This window comes from Anolis carolinensis, chromosome X (genome assembly GCF_035594765.1).
Source record: "Anolis carolinensis isolate JA03-04 chromosome X, rAnoCar3.1.pri, whole genome shotgun sequence".
Taxonomy (NCBI): domain Eukaryota; kingdom Metazoa; phylum Chordata; class Lepidosauria; order Squamata; family Dactyloidae; genus Anolis; species Anolis carolinensis.
The window spans coordinates 1,633,176-1,658,323 of NC_085847.1; the positions used below are offsets into that span (position 1 = coordinate 1,633,176).

A 25,148-nucleotide genomic window follows, 5' to 3' on the forward strand; every position below is an offset into this window, starting at 1 on the left:
GAACTCTCAAGAGGACCAAGTGGGTGTGAGATTGAAATTTGGCTCAGGTGCTTTCAAATAGGTTGGACTGTTTGATCATCCAGACTGTTAACACTCAGATCCCATTGGTAAGAGCTCTCCATGTTTTGGGAAATGGTTTAATTCTTTCTCATTTCTCCCCCCTTCTTTTAAACAGTGATGCTAAGAAGAAAACATGCACTGTGAGAATCTACCGAGAGTGCCACAAACAATTTTGTGGTACATTCTGAGTATCTGTGTCCATCCCGACTTCAGTGTGCTCTTTTTATCAGTAAATGGAATGCTGGGATACAACTGAAGGTAGATATGCCAATAAATGGAGACCGGGGAAGTGTAGACTTTCAGATGTTGGTCTGCAGTTCCCATCATCCCTGGAAAAAGCGGACAAGGGAGAGAAGAGTCACAACCCACAGTGCCTAGAAGGCTGTCTTTGCCCTGCCTGTGCCGCAAACCACATGTTGATGGCTAAATAATAGGGCAGAATGTTTTAGGTTGTTGCAAGCAAGTGATTGAAGCTGTAATTGCAGATTTTAAAGAAGTTTGACAGTCCACTTGAGACTGTTACTCGTCCTGCCAAAAAGACTCCCAGGTGTGCAGATGTATACAAACAGTGCCTTTGGCACTTGGTATTAAAGGGAAGAAGCTTTGTGGCCTAGTCTGGATGCATAATTGTACTGGAGTTTAGGCTAACCATGGCTTACGGCCTTAATCCTGGTTGAGAGTTCCAAAGTCTAGGCTTCTAAGAGGTTGCTTTCCATCTAGCACCTAGAATGGGTTATAGAAGCCCTTAGCATTCCCAGCTAGCCTGGCTACTATGTTGGCGAAGTTAAGACCTGTTCCCCATTGCCAGAAGCATAGCCAAGTGAGATTTGCTTGTCAATTTGCACCCTTGTTTTCTTGGTGCATGTGTAATGCTCAACTGTAATCAAATGTTTTGCTTACCGGTATATAGGGGCTCAGCATTTCTTTTGAACAGTTATTGAGTAATGCTAAAAACAGTGAATGGGTTATGCAAGTATTTGCAGGTTCTGACCAAATTAACAAACCAGTGTTCGAATTTTAAATATTTTGGCTGAAGAAATACCCACCCAGCCCCATTCAGGCATGTAGCGGTGGGGGGGCTTGAGTGGCTTCAGCCCCCCCCCCCCGAAATTCTCAAGGTGGTCCGTGAAAAGGCTTTACATTTATTATTTAAACTGTTATGTGTATTCTTATCATGATCTGCTCACCATTCTCAATATATCCCATATTAATGATACAAAAGGTTTGCTAGGGTAGACCCTTTCTCACTCAGACTCAGCCCCCCCCCCCAAAAAAAACCCCAAATCCCACCCCCCACCCCCCGAATAAAAATCCTGGCTATGAGCCTGCCTCCATTTCATGTTGGGGTGCTAGAACAGCTTTATTCTGTTTGTGAGCAAGAAAAAGTAGCATTAAATGCAGAACTGTCCAAAAGCCAGCATTGCACATAATGTAGGAAGCCTCAGATCCTTGCCATTTTTTCCCCAGGAAAAAATATCAGCCAAAATATCCTGGAAAGGTTGTTTTTTCGTCCATTGTGAAGTTTTTCAAATGTGGGGGGAGGTGAGATTTTTGGGGCGGGGGGGGGGGGGACAGAATCACAATTGATGAGCAGCTGCCACCTTGATCAGGTTTGATATGTTTAAAATAATAGAATAATAGAATAATAGAGTTGGAAGAGACCACATGGACCATCTAGTCCAGCCCCCTGCCATGCAGGAAAATCACAATCCAAACAACCCAGGCAGATGGCCATCCAGCCTCTGTTTAAAAGCCTCCAAGGAAGGAGCTTCCACTGCGCCAACGGACTCCGATGCAGAGTTCTATTGCTTCACATCTCTTCTTACGGTCAGGAAGTTCTTCCTAATGTTCAGGTGGAATCTCCTTTCCTGCAATTTGAACCCATGGCTCCATTGAGTCCTAGTCTTCCCTGGTTTTCATTGTTTTTTCCGATTTGGGTTGTAATATATATTTGATGATTTTGCACTGTTATATTGTGTTATGATTTGCTGTTTATTTTGTTATATTGTATGGTGTCTGGGCATGGCCCCATGTAAGCCGCCCCGAGTCCCCATAGGGGAGATGGTGGCGGGGTATAAATAAAGTTTTATTATTATTATTATTATTATTAGTCTCCAAGGCAGCCAAAAAGTAGCCTTCCTTAGGGCACCCTTTCCATTACAGGGTGTTTGAAAAAGAACTCTCTAGTTTTAAGTATAATTACACTAAAACTAGGAAGTTCTTTTTCAAACATCCTGTATTTAAACATGGCTCTCATGTCTCCTCTCAACCTTCTCATCTGAGGCTAAACAGACCCAGCTCTTTAAGCCACTCCTCAGAGGAATTATTCATGGTCTTCAGACCTTTGATCATTTTGGCTGCCCACCTCTGGACACATTCCAGCTTAGAGTCAATACCTGTCTTAAATTGTGGTGCCGAGAACTGGACACAGGGCTATTCTTCCATGTGAGGAGGTCTGACCAAGGCAGAATAGAAGAGCGCCATTACTTTCTTTGATCTTTTGATGCAGCCCAAAATCACATTGGTTTTTTAGTTGCTGCATCACATTATTGTCTCATGTTCAACATGTTGTCAACTAAGACTCCAAGATCTTTTTCACATGTTCTGTTGTTGAGCCAGGCATCACCCATCCTGTATCTGTGCATTTAGTTTTTCTGCCTAAGTGAAGTATCCTACATTTCTCCGTGTTGAAATTCATTTTGTTAGTTTTGGCCCAGCCCTCTAATTTGTTAAGGTTGTTTTGAATTCTGATCCTGTCTTCTGAAGTATTAGTTGTCCCTCCCAATTTGGTGTCATCTGCAAACTTGATCAGCCTGCCCTCTAAACCTTCCAAGTCATTAATAAAGATGTTGAACAGCCCAGATTATTTTCTGGCAGTGTGGACTAATATAATCCAGTTTAAAGCAGAAAACCTGGGATCAGATCCTGAGATTATAGGGCCTGACTGGAAGGGCTCCTGTTAGCTCTATTTCTCTGAAATGGGTTATACACCTCCAATACTACATTATTATTGGAATTATCCCATCAGGTTTCAGTGATGCCTATTACATTGTAACTGTTTTGTTGTGCTAAGAGTGTCAATTCATCTTGTATTATTTGCTTTGCATTTGTGTAGACTAGACATCTATGTCCATGGGACATTCCCCCTAGCTGTGGATTTGAGATTATTATTGTCCTCTCACTGCTTGGTACTTGTTCTGTTTAAATTCTTTTTTTAGCCTTTGGGCTTTACCTGGTCTTGGTAAAACTATTGTTCCCAAGGATATTGTCACGCTCCCCCATACAACTCAGTTTAAAGCCCAAAGGCTAACCAGGTTTGCAAGTCTCTCAGCAAACACATTGCTGCCAACTTCTCTGAGGTGCAACTCATCCTGTGCCAGAAACCCATTTTCATGGAAAGACCGACCGTGGTTCAGGAAGCCAAACCGTTCTTGACAGCACCATTTGCGGAACTAGTTTTTCACTCTATTTTCCTCACTCTTCCTGGGCCACATCGTATAACTGGGAGGAGAGATGAAAAGACAACCTGTTTAGTCTGGGGATTGGAGCTGAGTGTGGCAAAGTTCTCTGGCCATTTTGCTTCCTCCTTCCTTCCCTTTCTTTTTTCAAAAATTATTGATATACTCATAAGACACCCCATTATAGATCAGGTTGGACGCCTTTCATGTCTTGTCCCCATTCAATGGAAGGTTAATGGGTTCCTGAATGTTCTCAGAATGGTGGTGGTGTGATTATATTTGCTCTGGTGATACTATGCACTATGTGGAATACAGTAGGCCTTTAGTGGAAGTCTCTTCTCATCAATCTTCTTCTATCTATATATATAAAAGAGTGATGGAATCCTGGCAACCGCCAAAACAACAAAACTAAACACCCCACAACCTCGAAAATTGACAACACAACCCACCATCCACGCCTCTAGTTGATACAACAAAAATAAAAGAAAAAGTCCTAATTAGAGGGAGAGGAATAATTGTTTTTATCCAATTGCTGCCAGTTAGAAGGCTAAGCTCCGCCCACTTGGTCTTCTTGCAACCCACTCACCCAGGGGACAGGCAGAGTTAGGCCTCACTTAGGCCTCTTCCACACTGCCTATAAAATACAAATTATCAGATTTTAACTGGATTAGATGGCAGTGTAGACTCAAGTCCTTTCCACACAGCTATATAACCCATTTATAATCTTATATTATCTGCTTTGCACTGGATTATCTGGACTCCACACCTTTACCTTAACTACCACCAATTCCTCAATACTTTATTTCCCATACCGCCATACTTCGCCACAGCAATGCGTGGCCGGGCACAGCTAGTAGCATATGATCCGCAGTTCTGCTGGCTTCAAAACGACTCTCCTAAAGTAACTCTGTGTGCTCTTGAATGAGGGGGAGAGATTGGGAGTGGACTTCCTCCTATAGTTCTAGCTAGAAAAGCCTATGACATATGCTTATTTCAAAATGGGGAGGGGTTAGGGGAGCCATCCTTACAGCTCAGTTTTAGTATGCCTGGCTGCCTTTGATGCATGTCAAAGCTGTCCGCTCCTGCCTTCAGACAGGAACTTGGAATATGCTTGTGGGCACATCTGTGTCCGGTTCTGAGTCTGCCTATCCCAAGTGGATCAGCCTTTCTGTTTTGTCAACACATCTGCAAATGCCGGACTGTTTTTTTGCAAGGTACTGTACACATCACATATTGCTAGGGCTCATTTCCTTTCTCTTTTGCACTAGTTTAAGGGGAAACCCTTCCTGGAAATATTCTTGGTTGTGTAACATCTTGCTCAAAGTTTTGTGTCACTTAAAAGGGGGTTAGGATGCTCGCGAAGTCGTTTTTAGATCTTGGGAGTCTGTAGCTTTATATAAGTGCTTAAGACACATTTGAACTGACTTTGCCCCAAAAGAAGAGCTTCTAGAAATGAGCAGTATCCAGGTGTGTCTACACTTCTGTTCCTCGAAGCAAAATTAAATATGGCCTGTGTCTTGAAATATGCTTTCGAGGGACTTGAGGGTGTTCTCAGTGAATTGCAATAGCTGGGCCCACCTCTCCTGCACCCCAGTTTTCCAGTGACCACAAAAGGCCTGGGTGAAAGGCGCACATGAGAATTGCGTGTGGAAGGAAGCAAGGGTGCTGAGTCATCCGCAGGCTGGTGGTACTGATAGACCGTGCCGGCTGGGGCCCAGCTCAGGGGGCAAAAGGCTCGGGGACCCACAGCGAAACAAATGTAGCCAGCTTACTGATGCCAACTTTAGTGAAGGTTTGTAATTGAATGCTCCCCACTAGTAGACTTCCAAGCTCCTAGCGGCTTTTTGAGGTTCTGGGATAGCCCAATCTGCGGCTATGCTCCCTTGCCAGCCTTGCCATCTCCTTGGCTCAGCGACTTTCTTGCTCTGCTTCACTCTCAGCTTGCTTCACCCACTGGAGGTGCCTGCCTCTCAGCCTGCTGCTGTCTGTCCTTGGTACTTACACCCTTTGAATTTGATGGCTGCTCAGTTTTCCCTCTTCACATTGTGTAGTTCCTCAGGAGGGTCACTAGCCTGGTCAACTAAGCTTGGGGAGCATGGCATGATTGACCCCTTTCCCCACAGAAGTTATAGGATGTTCTCAAATATTTGAATATAAAAAAAATTAGTCACTGGATGAACAGGTGGATTTTGCAGTAGGGAAGTACACTTACATTTGACATATCAGATCGTTCTTTTCTGGGTTTCCAGAGCCCGGTTTTCAAGTTTCTCCTAGACACCACATAGCCAAATGGGGAAATCTATATATATAAAAGAGTGATGGCATCAGGGCAGCGGACAAAACAACAAAACTACAGGCCCCCCAACCTTGAAATTTGACAACACAACCCATCATCCACGGCTCTAGGTTGATACCACAAAAAGAAAAGAAAAATAAAGTCCTAATTAGAGGGAGAGGAATAATTGTTTTTTATCCAATTGCTGCCAGTTAGAAGGCTAAGCTCCGCCCACTTGGTCTACTAGCAACCGACTCACCCCAGGGGACAGGCAGACTTAGGCTTCACTTAGGCCTCTTCCACAGATTATCTAATTAATATCACAAAGAACACCACTCTGAAAACAAGGGAATTCCAGACAGGAAACAATATGGGCCAGCTAACCCCTCCCAACAAAAAATTCACTCAGGAAGGAAACAGCTAGGCTTTAAAAATGCAAGGCCATTACATCCTAATCATTTCCCCTAATTGCAGCATTCATACTTGCCTCCAACAGACCAAAAAAATCAAAAATATTGTATATTCACAACCTTTACAAAATAATATCCCCTGATGGCGCAGTGTGTTAAAGCGCTGAGCTGCTGAACTTCTGGAACGAAAGGTCGCAGGTTTGAATTGGGGGAGCAGAGAGAGCCCCCACTATTAGCTCCAGCTTCTGCCAAACCAGAAGTTCGAAAACATGCAAATGAGAGTAGATGAATAGGTACCGCTCCAGTGGGAAGATAACGGCGCTCCATGCAGTCATGCCACATGACCTTGGAGGAGTCTACGGACAACGCCGGCTCTTCGGCTTAGAAATGGAGATGAGCACCAACCCCCAGAGTCAGACATGACTGGACTTAATGTCAGGGGAAAACCTTTACCCCTTTACCTTAACTACCACCAATTCCTCAGTACTTTATTTCCCATACCACCATACTTCGCCACAGCAACGTGTGGCCAGGCACAGCTAGTGTATTTCTATATAGTGTAGAATGGCTATGGGATAATGTGATTTGTAGTCCAGGATGTCTGGAAGGCAGGAAAAAAATGTCAGACATTGAAGGCCATCCTTGATTCTGAAGCTGGGTGATCTTGAGACAATTGTCTCATTAGAGACCACTTAATGTATTGCTGAAAACGGGAGAAATGTACCAGCACAGAAAGAAGATGAAATAGAAGGCAGATTTATACAGCATTTGTATATACTAATTGGTGTCTACAGACGCAGATTTAGAAGCAATGCTCATAATTAGAACAGACATAACATACATCTAGGCCTAGTGGGAAGGGATTGTGACCAGGTGACTGGTGTGCCTGCTACTTGGTCTGCTGCTCAGGAGCTGTTAACTGCTGATGGACTGGGCAAATAGTGGAAGCATCTTAGGAAAATAGGATTTATAGCCATGCTAGTCACCATCTCTTGGCATAGCCCTGCCTCACAGAGTTATTCTGAGGATACATATGGGAAGGTTACTTGAAGGAAAAATAATATCTAACTATAGAAGTATCTTGACAGTTTTACAAGACCCATTAGTGATGGGTTAGTGCAGACCTTGATAAAGTTACTTTGTAATTCCCAGTATTTCCCAGCCAGTATGCTGAGTTGGAGTAAAAACAATTACTTTTCAACCTGAGGGTTAGTCAGGAATGTGTGTATATTTATATCTATATTTCTATAGAATCATATGTGTGAGTAAACATGGCCTTGCTCATTCCCAGTGAAGATACCAAAAAGTGATAGATACTTCTAGTTGGCTTTTCTTCTTGGCAAACATGCCAAAGGAGGATTTCCTTCCAGTCTGTCTTTAAATAGCAGGCACAGAGTTTACTAAGGAAGTCCTTGAGCCTCTTTGCATAGTGAAGGCGCAAGGGCCACAGAATGGGCTGAACAGATTTCAGTAAGGCTGCCCCAGAGGCAGATCTGCCTGATGATATAGGATGTAGATGTTATGCTATGTTTGTGTGTTACCTGACTAACTATCCTCTTTTCTGCATGCTTTCTAGTTGGCTAACCTAGTTCTATCTGTGCTGTTAGTTCTTCATCTTTTCAGCCTTCCCCTTCTTGTAAGTCCCTCATACCACATATCCACTTTTTGTGTGTTTTGCAGTACATCCAAATATTACCAGTTCCTGCCATGAATGGGCACACTGTCCCTGCATCCCCCAGCGGTTGGAATGAGTTCTGTGAGCAGCATGCCATCACCACGGCCCGAGAGCTGGCCCGAAAGTACCTCCTTTTTGTCAACGAGAACCCCCAGCATGAAGTCTTGGCTGCTGACAATTTTTCCCTTCACTTTGCTGACCTCTTCCAGCAATACTTTCGCAATGAGCTGAAGGACAATTGTACTATGAACCGGTACCACTTTGTTCCAATGACCAAGGCGCAAGACTACCGGGAGACTGGCCAAAAACATGCCGACAATTTCCTTGTGACGGTTGGGACCAAGACTGAGGTCGATTTGGATGAACAGCCTGACTGGATGGTGGAAGATTGTCCCTCAGGCCTGGTCAAGTCTTGGAGTTGTGAGGAGCTCTTAGGGTCTTCTTCCTCAGGAGCTGCGCGGAGGCACTTTTCCCTGGATCGCCTGAAGAGGGGCTGGCGGAATCTTTTCTGCAGGAGAACCCCAGAACCTACTCCTGGCGGTGGAGAAAGGTCGGACTCTGTTTTGAAGTCTGGCCTTGCCCGAAAGATCTTTCCTTGGGCCCTCTCACGAGATCTGTCATCTCTGGTTCGGAAAGAGGGTACTCTGAAATACTGGATGGTGACGGAGGCCACGGTAGACAGTGGGACGTGCTGGCAGAAATGCCGATTAGTTTTACAGAAAGAAGGACCATCGGACAATGAGAATTACGTCCTGGCATTGTTTGACCCCCCCAAGGTAAGTGAAATGAGTAGTTTGGAAGCCACTTGAAGGTGCTGAAGGGCTTTTTCCATGCTAGCAAACCTTGTCCCTGGTGTCATAAAGAGGTTGGGAACCAGTAATGAACCGTTTTTCTCGTTATCCATGGTGATAGAAATAACACATTGGAATGCTACTAAAAAGGCCTGTTCATCTGCCATGTCATTTGTTTGCCTGGTAGATCCTAGGAGCCACAGCTCTAGGGTAGGAAGCCAGCATCTTTACCAACATGGACTGTGCTCAGTGTTTTTCTCCAAGTTGCTGCAGTGTCAGTGTTGTTTAAAACTGGGACCTTAAACAGCAGAGATGGGCCGCTGTGGCCCTTCAGATTCATTTGGGCAGCAACTCCTATCAATCCTAGCCAGTATAGCCAACAGTGAGGGATTATGGAAGTTTATTTATTTATTATTTATTTACAGCATTTATATTCCGCCCTTCTCACCCCGAAGGGGACTCAGGGCGGATCACATTACACATATAGGCAAACATTCAATGCCTTTTAGCATAGAACAAAGACAAGACAAACATAGGCTTTGAGTGGGCCTTGAACTCATGACCTCCTGGTCAGAGTGATTCATTGCAGCTGGTTGCAGCTGGCTTGCTCTCCAGCCTGCGCCACAGCCTGGGCAGTCTGAGAACATCTGGAGCCCAATAGTAATTTACCAAATACTTTCCATCAACTTCTTTCAAACTGTAATTTCTATGATTCTTTGGGAAACTATGAAAAACCCATTTAAAGCTGAATGCTAGTAAATAGAACACCATTTGCCTTCCATCAGCTTACATAGCTGGAAAGAACCTGGAATGGGGGTGAAGAGACACAGCAGCCTCACTGTTTCAGCCCATGCTGTCCACTGTGGGGTTAGTGGGGGCTGTTTGCCTCTTTGACAGATTGTGAGACTGCCTGGAGCTGTGGCAAGTTGGCTGCCTCAAAAAAAAAAGCCACTTTTTCCTTTGAATCAGCCCTAGGTGGGAAAGAATTCTCCATGATTCCAGCTCAGCTCCTTTTTGCTCTTGACTACCAGGGGATGTCCAGGGGGACTGTTGATGGTTCCAAAATGTGTCCTCATCATGAAAGCCAAGGGCCTATGGCCAGTGTCTTCTGGTGAGCTATCTAAACGTTCCCCGTAGTTCTCGGCTGGCTGCTTTCCCTAGGACCTGGCTGTCGTCCCAAGAAATCGCCGGAAGGCTGTGAAAGGGCTGGTTCTTCCTTCCATTTATCTGAATGGGCAAAAAAACGAAGTATTTTTAGGGTTTTTAATAGTATGAGATTAGGCATTTCCTGCTTGCCCATGGGCACTGCAACTTTGTTTTTGCAGCTTTTCAACATGGCTGGTTAGGCAGGAATATGTGGTGCTTAAATAGACTTTTAAAGAAGAGAAGCAAACACATGCATATATATGCACGCGTGCGCACGCACACTCACAGCTCCATGCACACTCTTCATTCTGTGTCTTCAAAGTCCTCTGGGGATGTTTAACAGGAATCCATTCATCCAGCGTACACAGGGCTACGATTAATAGAAGGCAAAGAACGGGGATTGAATTTAAACTCTCCTACAGTTGCCAGAAAATCATTTATGGGGTTAGTCTTCTCATTTCTCCCTCCCCCTTTTTGTGAGCTAAATATAGTTTCACAGGGCTGTGTCAGATTGAAATGTCTTCCAGAAGACTCATCATAATATTCTTCAGATGTAGTGTTCCTCTTGTGGTGTTAAGTTTCGTCTTTCTCACCCAAGAAAGAAGAGGAAAAAGAAAACCCTGTCACCTTTAGTTAACTGCAAGTCTGATGACTTGTATATACTTCTTGAGGGGCAAAGACTGGCACATGGGTATGTCTTTCAAACTTTCTATGTAGGTGAACCTGTGAATTGTTACTCTGCCGTAGGCACTTCCTATGGGCTGAGCATGCATGCTGATAGTTTCTTTTCCAGGGAAAGCAGGGCAGCCCACATGTACAGCAGCCGTGTTGAATACATTGGATCTCATGACTTGAGTTGCAGTTTGAAGTAAATTTGGATTAATGACATTTTGTCCCATATTGGGGTGGATGAAAGGTAACCTGGCAAATACCTGAATGGATGGACAGTTTATTTTGGACTGGGCATGGAACGAAAAACCACTGGCGACTCCACTTTGCAAACTCATGGGAGATTGCGAAGGGATAGGACTCCTCTTTAGCACAGATTTCCCCAACCTAGTGCCCACCAGATAGGTGGAATTCCAGTTTCCCTCACCCCTGTCAGCCTGGCCATTGTAAGATGTTGATAAGTGGGTGGGTGTTTGTTTTTCTGATGGTTTTCACAAGGCCACTTGGAGATTTCACACTTAATCTCATGCCAGATCCCCCACAGCAATTGCATGAGGCATGCCAGCTGGCAACATTCCACAATAGGAAAAGGAACAAGTGTCAAAACCATCACACACACACTTTACCACACTGCTGCTACTGTTATTGTTGTTGCTGCCCTGTCCTTCCTAGCAGCTCACAAATCGAGTTAGAATTACACATTACAAACTTCTAAAATAACAAATTACAAATGTCTGCTTAAATACAGTAAAAAGAAGACCAACAAACAGCAGAAGACAAGTCAAAGCATTCACTTATTTCCCTGAGAACTTGTACAAATAGATCTGTTTTTAGCGGGTGCTTGAAAGGCAAGAGCATGAGGGACAACCAGAGTTTTCACTGACTGGAGTTCCAGAGCCAGGATGGGATCCTTGTGAGTGCCTTAAGCCTGAAGCGTGTGAGGTTTGAAGTCTCCCAAACTTTCATCTGACTACTAGGCATGTCCGATCGATGAAAAAAATGTTTCAATTCTCATTTCTAAAGTAGGGGGAGCTGGCGCTTCGAAATAGAAGGTATTTCCGATTTTTTTCACCCAAAAATTTCGGATATTTCCGAGAATTCGTAATGATTCTAATGTTTCTAAAATGGCGGACGCAATCACCAAAAAAAAAGGAACCGGGGGGGACTTTGACAGGGCTCTCCCGCCCTCATTTCTTGAGCTATCCTCACCAACCCTAGCCCCCACCTTTGCGTCCATCGTGGAAGCTTCTGATTGGCCGGGGAGCGGCAGCCATGTTAGGCTGCACTAAGCTCCCATTCTAGGTAGGTTGCAGAAACAAAATTAAAAAAAAATTAAAAAATATATTTAAAAAAAATTGGGGGAAAAAAATTAACAAAACGTTAAGAGACAATTAGAGAATGGGCCAACAATGGTTCGAATTACATTGCTGGTTGCGCTGTGAGACAATGTCTCGGAATGCATATCAAAAAGCGAGAACAATCCGAAATAATTCCGATATACGATTCAAAATGATTTTTTGGACATTTCTACTGACTACATAGCCTGGCCTGGATAGTCACTCTGGAGAATGTAGAGATCAGCACACCTTTCTGGCACTTTGAAAGCATGGAGTCTAACTCTGTTTTTTGTTTTTAAGGCTGGACTAGAAAGATAATCTCCGTTTTTTTAAACTGAGCATTGATCATGTCATTATTCTTTTTAACCCTCTTCTTGTTTTGCAGCTGAGATCTAGAAAGGGTTTCTTTTAATGTGCCTGGCAATGTGAAGTTTTTTTCCCTGATGTAGCAGTTCTCAGAATGCTACCGATAATATGGTGTTGGAAGAAACTCTCTGGAACAGAGGCTCAAACTCAGATTTCAAAGTGAGAGGGAGCGTGGTCTTCAAATGGACAGCTTTGAAATGAAATGAAAAGAGGTGCTATAAGCTTCTCTTAAACATTGCATAGACACAGGTGATAGATGGTCAGATGAAGGGATTACCAGAATCAATAATTCCAGGAACAATTCATCACACACACACACTCCCCACTCCTAAGCTGACTTGTCTCTTTTGCCAGGTTCCAGCTTGGAGCTATCCCATTTACAGCCAAGCTGAAAATCCCATGAAAATTCATACTTCCAATGGAAACATCCGCAGTCGTTTATTTCAACCAGATGTTCGAACAGGACGAGAGCTGGGAAAGTGGGGAGTGGTTCTCTCTGTTCTTTTCTTGTGGCGTGCTAACCGTTATGTGCTGGTTGTGGTGGATACACACAATCTCCGACCCATTTTGGGGTCACAAAGAGATCATTTCTCTTCTCTTCCCCCTGACTAGAGCGGGGCAGAATTCGAATGCCTTTTTTTCCCACCCCAGCTTTCCTCAAGTGCATGGACTGGCTTGCTCACTAAAGACATCTGGAACCATTTCCCTGGCATCTGCCTTGATCTGGCATATTAGAACTGTCTGGATGGCATGCGTTACTCTGTGATGCAAGTTGGAGCAAGTGGAGGCCTAGATGGTTTAACAGGAAAGGACCACAGCTTAGTGAAGGAGCACATGCTTTGCATGCAGAAGGGCACAGTTCAACCTGAAGCATTTTTGGCTGAAAAGAGAGTGAGTAAGAAAGGTCAGGCCCACTTCTATTTGAAGCATGCCTTTTGACAGTGTAAACTCCGGTGGGCTTGTGTGGCTGCAGAGCTGGGCCTGGCTAGCCTTTTCATTTCCTATAATGCTCTGGGTCCATGTAAAAATATGCCCACAGTCTCGAACAGGGGTCCCCAAACTAAGGCCCGGGGACCGGATGCGGCCCTCCAAGGTCATTTACCTGGCCCCCGCCCTCAGTTTTATAATATATTTTTATATCATTTTAATAATATATTGTATTTACATATAATATTGATAATAATATTATAATGTTATACAATATAATACTAATACCATATAATGATATTAATTATATGTTATATATTACATATAATATTACAGTATAGTGCAGGGGTCCCCAAACTAAGGCCTGGGGGCCGGATGCAGCCCTCCAAGGTCATTTACCTGGCCCCCGCCCTCAGTTTTATAATATAATAGTTTAATATCATTTTTAGTAATATAATATTGAAATCCTCATAGGTTTATGCTGGTTACAATTGTTTTCATTTTTAAATATTGTATTGTTCTTTCATTGTTGTTGTTGTTTTGCACTACAAATAAGACATGTGCAGTGTGCATAGGAATTTGGTTGTTTTTTTTCTCCAAATGATAATTCGGCCCCTCCACAGTCTGAAGGATTGTGGACCGGCCCTCTGCTTTAAAAGTTTGAGGACCCCTGGTCTAGAAAGGTGAAGCAGAGCATAGGGATGATGATGATGATAATAATAATAATAATAATAATAATAATAATAATAATAATAATAATAATTTATTTTTATACCCCGCCCCATCTCCCCGGAGGGACTCGGAGCAGCTTCCATGGGGCCATGCCCGACATAAAAATACAATAACAGCGATAACACAGTTATGATGAGGATGGGTTCAGACAGCGCTCTGGTCAGGGCCCCACTTCTCTTCCAGGTGTGTGCCCCCCAAGTGTTGGAACAAGTCCTGACAAAGACCCTTTCTTAGCAGGAGGCTTGGCAGCCATAGAAGCCTGTGTCAGTTGTGTTGGAACTGACACAGAAAAGTCTGCGATAAGAAATCAAGCAATTTCCTAGTTATGATGTGTCTCAGGAGGTTGCTGTCCCTTGACTTAACCCTCCATGGGGAGAGGATTCATTGGCAGAGGAAAGACTTAAGGGTGACCCAGCTGTGGGTTTCCTTTTTCACTTCAATATTCTGTGCCATTCTTCCTCCCAACTGGCATTTGCCGGAAGCTGCTTCCCAAGCCTGTCTGGTTCAGGAGATTGACTTTTGAGAGACGATGACAACTCCCCGAATCCCGTCTCTCGCGTGGCAGGGTTTGCTGGAGGGTTTTGGCAGTTGTTCTCCAGTGCTGTGTCAGTTGTCTCAACCGCCCCTGGAAAGCAGGGTTCACGTCCCCCCCAGCCCAAGCCCAGCTCAGCTGTGAGCCTGGCTCCCCTCCTACTTTGGAAGTGGTCGCTGGGGCCTTTGTGAATGGCCCGGAGGAGGGCACTTGTGCAAGGCTGCCTTTCATTCAGGGGGGAGAGGGGGGGAGGAGCAGGAGTCCCTCTTGAAGGAGTTGCTTTGTTGTGCAGCTTCCTTTGGGGAGGGGAAGCAACTTTGCGGGCGCTCTTCACATTTCCGGTTTTTAAAAAGTTTTTCTTGCCTTTTAAAAAAAGAAACACATAAAGAAAAGTCGAGCAAAAGCATGGACATGGCTTACAGATGACACAAACTTTGTTTTCAAGGTAGATCTTGGAAAGAAGAGCGAGGGGCTACACAACTGGAATATTTTTGCACGCTATATTGTCAGATCTAATTAAGGCTGGATCTACACTGCCATATAATCCAGTACAGTAGAGTCACTGTTAGCTCCAGCTCCTGCCAACCTAGCAGTTCGAAAACATGCCAATGTGAGTAGATTAATAGGTACTGCTACGGTGGGAAGGTAACGGCGCTCCATGCAGTCATGCCAGTGGCCACATGACCTTGGAGGTGTCTACGGACAATGCCAGCTCTTGGGCTTAGAAGTGGAGATGAGCACCAACCCCCAGAGTGTGAGTAGATCAATAGGTACTACTACAGTGGGAAGGTAAGAGCGCTCCATGTAGTCATTCCATGCACATGACCTTGGAGGTGTCTACGGACAATGCCGGCTCTTGGGCTTAGAAGTGGAGATGAGCACCAACCCCCAGAGTGTGAGTAGATCAATAGGTACTGCTACGGTGGGAAGGTAAGAGCGCTCCATGTAGTCATTCCAGGCACATGACCTTGGAGGTGTCTACGGACAATGCCGGCTCTTGGGCTTAGAAGTGGAGATGAGCACCAACTCCCAGAGTGTGAGTAGATCAATAGGTACTACTACAGTGGGAAGGTAAGAGCGCTCCATGTAGTCATTCCAGGCACATGACCTTGGAGGTGTCTACGGACAATGCCGGCTCTTGGGCTTAGAAGTGGAGATGAGCACCAACTCCCAGAGTGTGAGTAGATCAATAGGTACTACTACAGTGGGAAGGTAAGAGCGCTCCATGTAGTCATTCCAGGCACATGACCTTGGAGGTGTCTACGGACAATGCCGGCTCTTGGGCTTAGAAGTGGAGATGAGCACCAACCCCCAGAGTGTGAGTAGATCAATAGGTACTACTACAGTGGGAAGGTAAGAGCGCTCCATGTAGTCATTCCAGGCACATGATCTTGGAGGTGTCTACGGACAATGCCGGCTCTTGGGCTTAGAAGTGGAGATGAGCACCAACCCCCAGAGTGTGAGTAGATCAATAGGTACTGCTACGGTGGGAAGGTAAGAGCGCTCCATGTAGTCATTCCAGGCACATGACCTTGGAGGTGTCTACGGACAATGCCGGCTCTTGGGCTTAGAAGTGGAGATGAGCACCAACCCCCAGAGTGTGAGTAGATCAATAGGTACTGCTACGGTGGGAAGGTAAGAGCGCTCCATGTAGTCATTCCAGGCACATGACCTTGGAGGTGTCTCCGGACAATGCCGGCTCTTGGGCTTAGAAGTGGAGATGAGCACCAACCCCCAGAGTGTGAGTAGATCAATAGGTACTGCTACGGTGGGAAGGTAAGAGCGCTCCATGTAGTCATGCCGGCCACATGACCTTGGAGGTGTCTATGGACAACGCCGGCTCTTCAGCTTAGAAATGGAGATGAGCACCAACCCCCAGAGTCAGACATGACTGGACTTAACTTCAGGAGAAAAGCTTTACCTTAGAGTCTCACTTATCCAAGCTAAACGGGCTGGCAGAAGCTTGGATAAGCGAATATCTTGGATAATAAGGAGGGATTAAGGAAAAGCCTATTAAACATCAAATTAGGTTATGATTTTACAAATTAAGCACCAAAACATGTTATACAACAAATTTGACAGAAAAAGTAGTTCAATACGCAGTCATGTTTTGTTGTAATAACTGTATTTACAAATTTAGCACCAAATTATCACGATATATTGAAAACATTGACTACAAAAATAACTTGGATAATCCAGAAGCTTGGATAAGCGAGACTCTACTGTATCTGATATAGATTGTCTGCTTTGAACTGGATTACATGGGACCCCATCTACACTTCCTTTTTATTTATTCAAATATATATACATTTGTAAGTGTATGTTGTATACAGTGCAATACTTTCCAGCTATTAGTGTTCCGTAATCATTTCTCTGATAATATATTTTCATTAAGGGGTCACAGTCTTCTATTTAAATAGTACATATAAAAGTATTATAGGCTCTAAATTAATATCCGTTTCCGCCTTGTCTATAGTCTTATAGGCTCCCCTATGTACATTTTTAGATTAATTTTACATTGAGATGTTGGATCATTGGTTGCCATTCATTAACAAAGTTCTCTCAAAGTTCTCCTCTTAAGAGTACATTTATTTTATCCATTATCAGCAAATCTGTAATGCATTTTTCCCATTCTTCTAAGGGAGGAGTCTCTGAGGTTTTCCAATATTTAGCATCACTGTCATGTAAAACAAAAATTTTCCGAATTTCCTTTCTAGTTCTTCATCAGGCATGTTCAAAAGGTACATTTGTGGTGTCATTTTGAAATGTGAGTTTAACATCTTTTCGAGATATACATGAATCTGTTTCCAGTTGTTGTTTACTTCGTTGCATAACCATCACACGTGGTAAAATGTGCCTTTTTCTTTCCCACATTTCCAGCATTTGTCAATGCAATTGTACATCTTCGCTGATCTCTCTGGAGGGAGATAACATCTCAGGTGCATTTTGTAGACATTTTCTTTTAGGTTTTGACTTAATTCTTCTCTTCCATGTCTTTTCCCATTGGGCCACTTTACCTCTTGGCCTATGTTTTGGGCCCATCTAACCATCGAGCCTTTTACTACTTCCTCTTCCGTGTGCCAGGTCAGTAGATTTTTGTATATATGTGATATAAATCCTTTTGGTTTCTGGAACATTGCCACATCAAACCATGTGCTTCGCAGTCTGGAAGCCTGATGTTCTAAGTTCTTTAAATTTCTCACTCAGCTGTCTATATAGAAGCCAATTGCATTTAAGACCCATTTGGTTCAATTCTTCTAGCGATTTCAGTTTTGGGTTTTCTAAGTTATCTCTTCCAAATTTACAACTCTACTTTCACATATGTTGTTTGGACTGGCTTAAAGAATGGGTGACCCTAGAAGACAATTAGCTACTAGATTTAGAAGGCATAACTCTCCTATTTGGATGGCATTCATATCTAGACATACAAAAGGCCAAACCAACAACATATTTAATGACAATTATATACGGAGACCAGTTCTAAACACCTGGAATAGATATTAAAAAAGACACCGGAGTGGATGTCCCCACAAAAGGGAGAACATCCTACAAAGGAAATGGTTAACTTACAGGGAGCTGATCCAGACCAACTTAGAAAAATTTAAAAAGCTGTTTTGAGTCTGGCATGTTTCTTCAGTGGAAATAAAAAAAAAACTCCGAAATTAAATATGCCCTTTTCCTTTTAACAAAGAACGACTAGTTTACAGATGTTACGTAAGATTTAGGAAAGCAAGAAAGAGGACCGTGAAGAGGAACTGCAGTTCCCATGCGCTCTCTTTCTTGGCTGTCCTGGCTAGGATGCTGGGAGTTATAGTCCAACCACACATCCCTTCCACACCACGCTGGGCTTGAAAGCAAACATGTTAGCATTACTTTGAAGAAAGAAAAAATATTGGTTATTACTTGTTACTTTATTTTTATTTTTTTCGTGTCAGGAAAAAGTGAGAGAATCGGCCGTCTGCAAGGACGTTGCCCAGGGGACTCCCGGATGTTTTTGATGTTTTTACCATCCTTGTGGGAGGCTTCTTTCATGTCCCCGCATGGAGCTGGAGCTAATAGAGGGAGCTCATCCGCACTCTCCCCGGGTGGGATTAGAACCTGGCAGCCTTCAGGTCAGCAACCCAACCTTCAAGTCACGAGGCTTTTATCCCCTAGGCTACTGGAGGCTCCTACTTGTTACTTTATGAGTAACATGTTACTGAAGCATAACTTCTCATCTGGGTTGCTGTGAGTTTTCCAGGCTGTCTGGCCATGTTCTAGTAGCATTCTCTCCTGACGTTTCTATGGCAGGCATCCTCAGAGAGTGTGAGGCTTGTTGGAAACTAGGCAGGTGGGGTTTATATATCTCTGGAAAGTCCAGGTTGGGAGAAAGAACTCTGGTCTGTTTGAGGCAGGTGTGAATGTTGCCATTGACTTAGTAATAAAACCATTACTATGATGGTTTTATTGATATTGATGTTTTATTGTTGGTATAATTGTTTTATCATTTTATTGTTGTACGTTTTTGGGCTTGGTCCCCATGTAAGCCGCTCCGAGTCCCCATTGGGGAGATGGGGCAGGGTATAAAAATAAAGTTGTTGTTGTTGTTATTATTATTATTGGCCACCTTGATTAGCATTGAAAAGCCTTGCAGCTTCAAAGCTTGGCTGCTTCCTGCCTGGGGGAATCCATTGTTGGGATGATTTGTTGGGAGATGATTAACGTCTCAACCATTTTAAACTATCCAATATGCAGAAAATGGCCCAAAATTATTCCAAGCGATTCACTGAAAAACATTTGGGACGTAGTGAGTAAATGTTCAGTATTTACATTTCCTGACCTTCATAGTACAGTTGCCAGTAATGCAGAACAGGAAACATTGCTTGTTGCAGCACATTACAGTCATTTACCTGCAATGTATTCTTTCCAAGCTCTACTTTTGATATATATATATATATGGGGTGATTCCATGTGTCATTAAGATCTACTAGTTTTACAAAAGACTGGTGAAAACAGAACTGGCAAGGTGGGTCCCAAATGTCCACACTCGGGCACCGTTCTAGTTCAGTTCTGCGATGCTGCTGTTTTGGGGCATGCTTGGATTGTAGAGAGGGCTCCCATTTTCTTGGCATATCATTGCTGAAGGACGAAGGGTTTCTTTTTCCTTTTCTTCGAAGGCTGCTGAGGAGGCGTGCGCTGGGGTTACATTCACTGCGGTGTGTGTGCTTTCCTAAGAAGTTGATTTTTTTTTTCCTTTCCAAGTTTTCAAACAGCCTAGAAAAGGCAAGATGTGTCAAAAGCTTTGTTTGTCATTTATTAAACCACAGCCTTTTTTCCATCCTTGGTCATTTCCGGAAAAGGATGTTTGAGGAGGAGTGGGGTTGGCACCGACTTTAGAGCTGCCTAACCACACTTCTTGACATTAATTGCTGAAGAATGAATTTTTCTTTTTCGTCTTTTGGAAAATCTGTTGCCATGAGTTTGTGTGATTTCTTTTTTTAAGTTAATAAAAATCCCTAACCCCGCCCCCCCCCAAACTCCCGACTCCTCTTTTCAGTATAGATTTCCAAGTTACATAAAAAGCTCGCACTGTGTGAGTTTGTTTTGTTGTTGTCATTTTAAGTTCAAATCCAAGACACCTTTTGCTCGGAGTTAAGCATGATGTAATATATTGACAGCTATCTTCATAACATGAAGTTATGGAAAGTTCTTGCTTTCTGTATAAAATAATTTTGCCATGTTTTCAGGGTGGTAGAGGCTAAGTGACCTGGCCAAAATGAGGGTGCACATTACATTTGTGTCACACTGTCATCTTAGTGCTGCCTTAGTCTTTATATCTTTCCCTCCGTAGCCCTCTTTAGAAGCAAACCCTAAAAAGGTGCATGTGGGAGGATGGTGTAAACCTTTGTTTTAACTTCTGTTTTATCATCTTCTTGTGTTTTAAACTGTGTATATTGTTAATGTATTTGCGCTGTTACTTTTGTAACATTGTGAGCCGCCCCGAGTGCCCACGGGGAGATGCTGGCGGGGTATAAATAAAGTTTTTATTATTATTATTATTATTATTATTATTATTATTATTATTATTATTATTATTTTATTATGACACAGCAAACAAGATAGATATGCTGGATTTCATATCACAAAATCACAAGTCGAACACTTCCCAAGCGTTTAGGACTGTGTGATGTATTTTCAGATGATGCGTGCAGATCCCATTATTGTTGTTGTTGTTGTTGTTGTATGATACAGCAAACAAGATAGATATGCAGGATTTCGTATCACAAAATCACAAGTCGAACACTTCCCAAGCGTTTAGGACTGTGTGATGTATTTTCAGATAATGTGTGCAGATCCCATTATTGTTGTTGTTGTTGTTGTATGACATAGCAAACAAGATAGATATGCAGGATTTCGTATCACAAAATCACAAGTCAAAAACTTCCCAAGTGTCTAGGACTGTGTGATGTATTTTCAGATAATGTGTGCAGATCCCATTATTGTTGTTGTTGTTGTTGTTGTTGTTGTTGTTGTATGACACAGGAAACAAGATAGATATGCAGGATTTCATATCACAAAATCACAAGTTGAACACTTCCCAAGTGTCTAGGACTGTGTGATGTATTTTCAGATGATGCGTGCAGATCCCAGTAGGGTGGCCTTTTGCAGTTGGCAGATCGTGATTTTGTCAATGCCTATTGTTTCCAAATGCCGGCTGAGATCTTTTGGCACGGCACCCAGTGTGCCCATCACCACCGGGACCACCTGCACTGGTTTCTGCCAGAGTCTTTGAAGTTCAATCTTGAGGTCCTGATAGCGGCTGAGTTTTTCCTGTTGTTTTTCGTCAATCCGACTGTCACCTGGGATGGCGACATCAATGATCCAAACCTTTTTCTTTTCCATAACTGTGATGTCTGGTGTGTTGTGTTCCAGAACTTTGTCAGTCTGGATTCGGAAGTCCCACAGTCTCTTTGCGTGCTCATTTTCCAATACTTTTGCAGGTTTGTGATCCCACCAGTTCTTTGCTGCTGGCAGGTGGTACTTGAGGCATAAGTTCCAATGAATCATTTGGGCCACATAGTTGTGCCTCTGTTTGTAGTCTGTCTGTGCGATTTTCTTACAGCAGCTGAGGATATGATCCATGGTTTCGTCGGTTTCCTTGCACAGTCTGCATTTTGGGTCATCAGCTGATTTTTCAATCTTGGCCTTGATTGCCTTTGTCCTGATGTCTTGCTCCTGGGCTGCAAGGATCAGGCCTTCTGTCTCCTTCTTCAGGGTCCCATTCGTGAGCCAGAGCCAGGTCTTCTCCTTGTCAGCTTTTCCTTCAATTTTGTCAAGGAACTTTCCATGCCATGTTTTGGTGTGCCAGCTGTCAGCTCTAGTTTGTAGTGCGGTTTTCTTGTACTGGTGTTTTGTCTGCTGTGCTTTGAGGAGTTTCTGATTTTTGACTTCAATCAAAGCAGGTTCTTCACTTATTATTATTATTATTATTATTATTATTATCATTATTATTATGGTAGCTTGTGGTCACTATAGGGATAGGCTTCAATAAGAGCAGATGGCTCCGAATCTCCCCATTCTTATCGCTCTTCCGTTGCCACCATTAGAAGTGCTGTGGGCACCAAAGGAGGTTCTTCTCTTCTTTCCAAAATAACTGGAGTATGCCCATTGCAAACTGGATGGTGAGGTATTAATAAACAGTTGGGTTCACCTTCTTGCACACAATCTATAAGGGAGCTCAAAGCACCACAATTCCAGCTTTTTTTGTACCGTGCACTTTTTTGTGAGGACTGTCTTGTGTGTCACAGGGTTGTTGTATGTCTTTCGGGCTGTGTGGCCATGTTCCAGAAGTATTCTCTCCTGACGTTTCGCCCACATCTATGGCAGGCATCCTCAGAGGATGTGAGGTATGGATAAAACTAGGTAAGGAAAGGAAAGAATATATATCTGTGTAGAGTCCAGGGTGTGGCAAGAGTCTTTTGTCACTGGGAAGCCAGCATTAATGTGTCAGTTAATCACCCTAATTAGCATTGGAAAGGTTTTTGTCTCTTGCCTGGGGGCATCCTTTGTTCAGTCATTAGCTGCCCTCTGCCCTCAGAGTGTTGGTTCCCATCTACTGTTTTGATTTTAGAGTTTTTTAATACTGGTAGCCAGATTTTGTTCATTTTCATGGTTTCTTCCTTTCTGTTGGAGTTGTCCACATGCTTGTGGATTTCAATCGCTTCTCTGTGTAGTCTGACATGATAGTTGTTGGAGTGGTCCAGCATTTCTGTGTTCTCAAATACAGTAGAGTCTCCCTTATCCAAGCTAAACGGGCCGGCAGAAGCTTGAATAAGCGAATATCTTGGATAATAAGGAGGGATTAAGGAAAAGCCTTTTAAACATGAAATTAGGTTATGATTTTACAAATTAAGCACCAAAACATCATGTTATACAACAAGTTTGACAGAAAAAGTAGTTCAATACACAGTAATGCTATGTAGCAATTACTGTATTTATGATTTTAGCACCAAAATATCACGATGTATTGAAAACATTGACTACAAAAATGCATTGGATAATCCAGAATGTTGGATAAGCGGGTGTTGGATAAGTGAGACTCTACTATAATAATAATAATAATAATAATAATAATAATAATAATAATAATAGGACCTCAAGATCGAACTGCAAAGGCTCTGGCAGAAACCAGTGCAGGTGGTCCCGGTGGTGACTGGCACATTGGGTGTCGTGCCAAGAGATCGCAGCCGGCATTTGGAAACAATAGACATTGACAAAATCATGATCTGCCAACTGCAAAAGGCCACCCTTCTGGGATCTGGGCGCATCATCCGAAAATACATCACACAGTCCTAGACACTTGGGAAGTGTTCGACTTGTGAGTCTGTGATACGAAATCCAGCATATATATATCTTGTTTGCTGTGTCATACAATATAATAATAATAATAATAATAATAATAATAATAATAATAATAATAATAATAATAATAAAGAGGGTTGGAAGAGACCCTTTGGGCCATTGAGTCCAACCTCCTTCTGCCTTTGTGCACCAAAAGCACAAGCAAAGCACCCCTGACAGATGGCCTCCCAGCCTCATTGTTGTTGTCAATAATAATAATAATAATAATAATAATAATAATAATAATAATAATAATAATAATAATAGAGAAGAGGAGAACTCTTGGATCATTTAGCCCAACCCCTTTCTGCCTTTTTGCAGTGGGGGCCGGATAAGCGAGGCTTGGATAAGTGAGACTCTACTGTAATATACTGTGTCCAGGTTGGTTCATCAAGTGCTCTGCTATGGCTGATTTCTCTGGTTGAATTTCTGGCCACACAGCCCAAAAGACATATAACAACCCTGTGATCCCAGCCATGAAAGCCTTCGACAACACATTGTCTTGTGTGTCTTAGTTGCTTATCTTTCCTCAGATTGGGCACAGGCTCGGTTGCTCCAGTTTGCAAAGCCTTGAACCTGTCAGCAGAAAGGAAGTTACAAATCTCTGCCTCTGAATGAAGGCTTCGTGAGTCTTGTTTCAGGACCCCCCTTCCCTTTCTTGCCTTCCTGCCCCCCTTTTTGTGGAATTTCTGCCATCTCAGCAGTTTTCTTCATCAGGCAAATTTGGTGAGTTTCTCTTCTGCCTGATTTGGGGGGAAGGGGGGAGTGCAAGAGCTTCCTTCGTGATTTCCTGCTTGGTGGCTGCCTATCTGTGTGTTCGTTTGGGACCGGAGAGCACATGAGTGCGCTGTCTGTTTCCTGTGTTCTCATGTTGAATTGTAATCATGCCTTGGGGTGAAAAGCACCAAGGGAAGGAGGCTGAGAAGAGGCAGGAAAGGGGTGGTGGCGGCGGTGATGCTGATGGAAAATTAAGCTCTCGGAGGTCCCCGGTGTCAAAACAGGTAGAGGCCCAAAAACACTTCAAATTGCCATGTCATGGGTATTGATCTGGCCACTGGAAGAGGGTTTTTTCGTCTTCCGCAATAAACCTAACTTTCCTCATATATCATAGTCTAGGACAGGGGTCCTCAAACTTTTAAAGAAGACAGGGGTCCTCAAACTTTTAAAGAAGTCCACAATCCTTCAGACTGTTGAGGGGCCAAATTATCATTTGAAGAAAAAAAAAAACCGAACAAATTGCTACACACACTGCACATATCTTATTTATATTGCAAAACAACAACAATAACAATGAAAGAACAATACAATATTTAAAAATCAAAACAATTTTAACCAACATAAACCTATCAGGATTTCAATAGGAAGTGTGGGCCTGCTTCTGGCCAATGAGATAGTTAGGTTAATTAGGATTGTTGTTGTTGTTGTCTGTCTTCAAGTCATTTCAGACTCTGGGCGAGCCTAAGTCTAAAATTATTTGGGTTGTTGTATGTATCTATGGCAGAAGTATTCTCTCCTGACGTTTCACCCACATCTATGGCAGGCATCCATGCCTCACAACCTCTGAGGATGCCTGCCATAGATGTGGGTGAAATGCCAGGAGAGAATACTTCTGGAACATGGCCATACAGCCCGGAATACATACAACAACCCTGGGATCCCGGCCATGAAAGCCTTCGACAACACACTAAAATTATTTATTTATTCATTTACTACATTTATATCCCGCCCTTTCTCACCCCAAAGGGGACTCAGAGCAGTTGTATGTACATACAATATATTATATTATTAGCATAGCACAATATTAGCATGATATATTACTATATTGAACTATACCACTATATTGTAATATTATATGTAATATATATAACATATAATTAATATTATTATATG

At 43.1% G+C, this 25,148-nt stretch overlaps 1 protein-coding gene across 5 annotated transcripts in view; it reads left to right on the top strand.

The window, feature by feature from the left end:
• sh2b3 (SH2B adaptor protein 3) overlaps positions 1-25,148 on the top strand; it is an 82,342-nt gene that overhangs the window by 6,906 nt on the left and 50,288 nt on the right. For 2 of the 5 annotated variants that reach the window (XM_062958396.1, XM_062958394.1), the window contains exon 2: positions 7,884-8,654. In XM_062958396.1, the coding sequence (XP_062814466.1) occupies positions 7,884-8,654 (771 nt within the window). Of the gene's footprint in view, positions 1-175; positions 319-2,383; positions 5,311-7,883; positions 8,655-25,148 lie in introns of those variants that run through there. The other 3 variants (XM_062958395.1, XM_008119879.3, XM_008119881.3) reach the window with 3 other exon arrangements.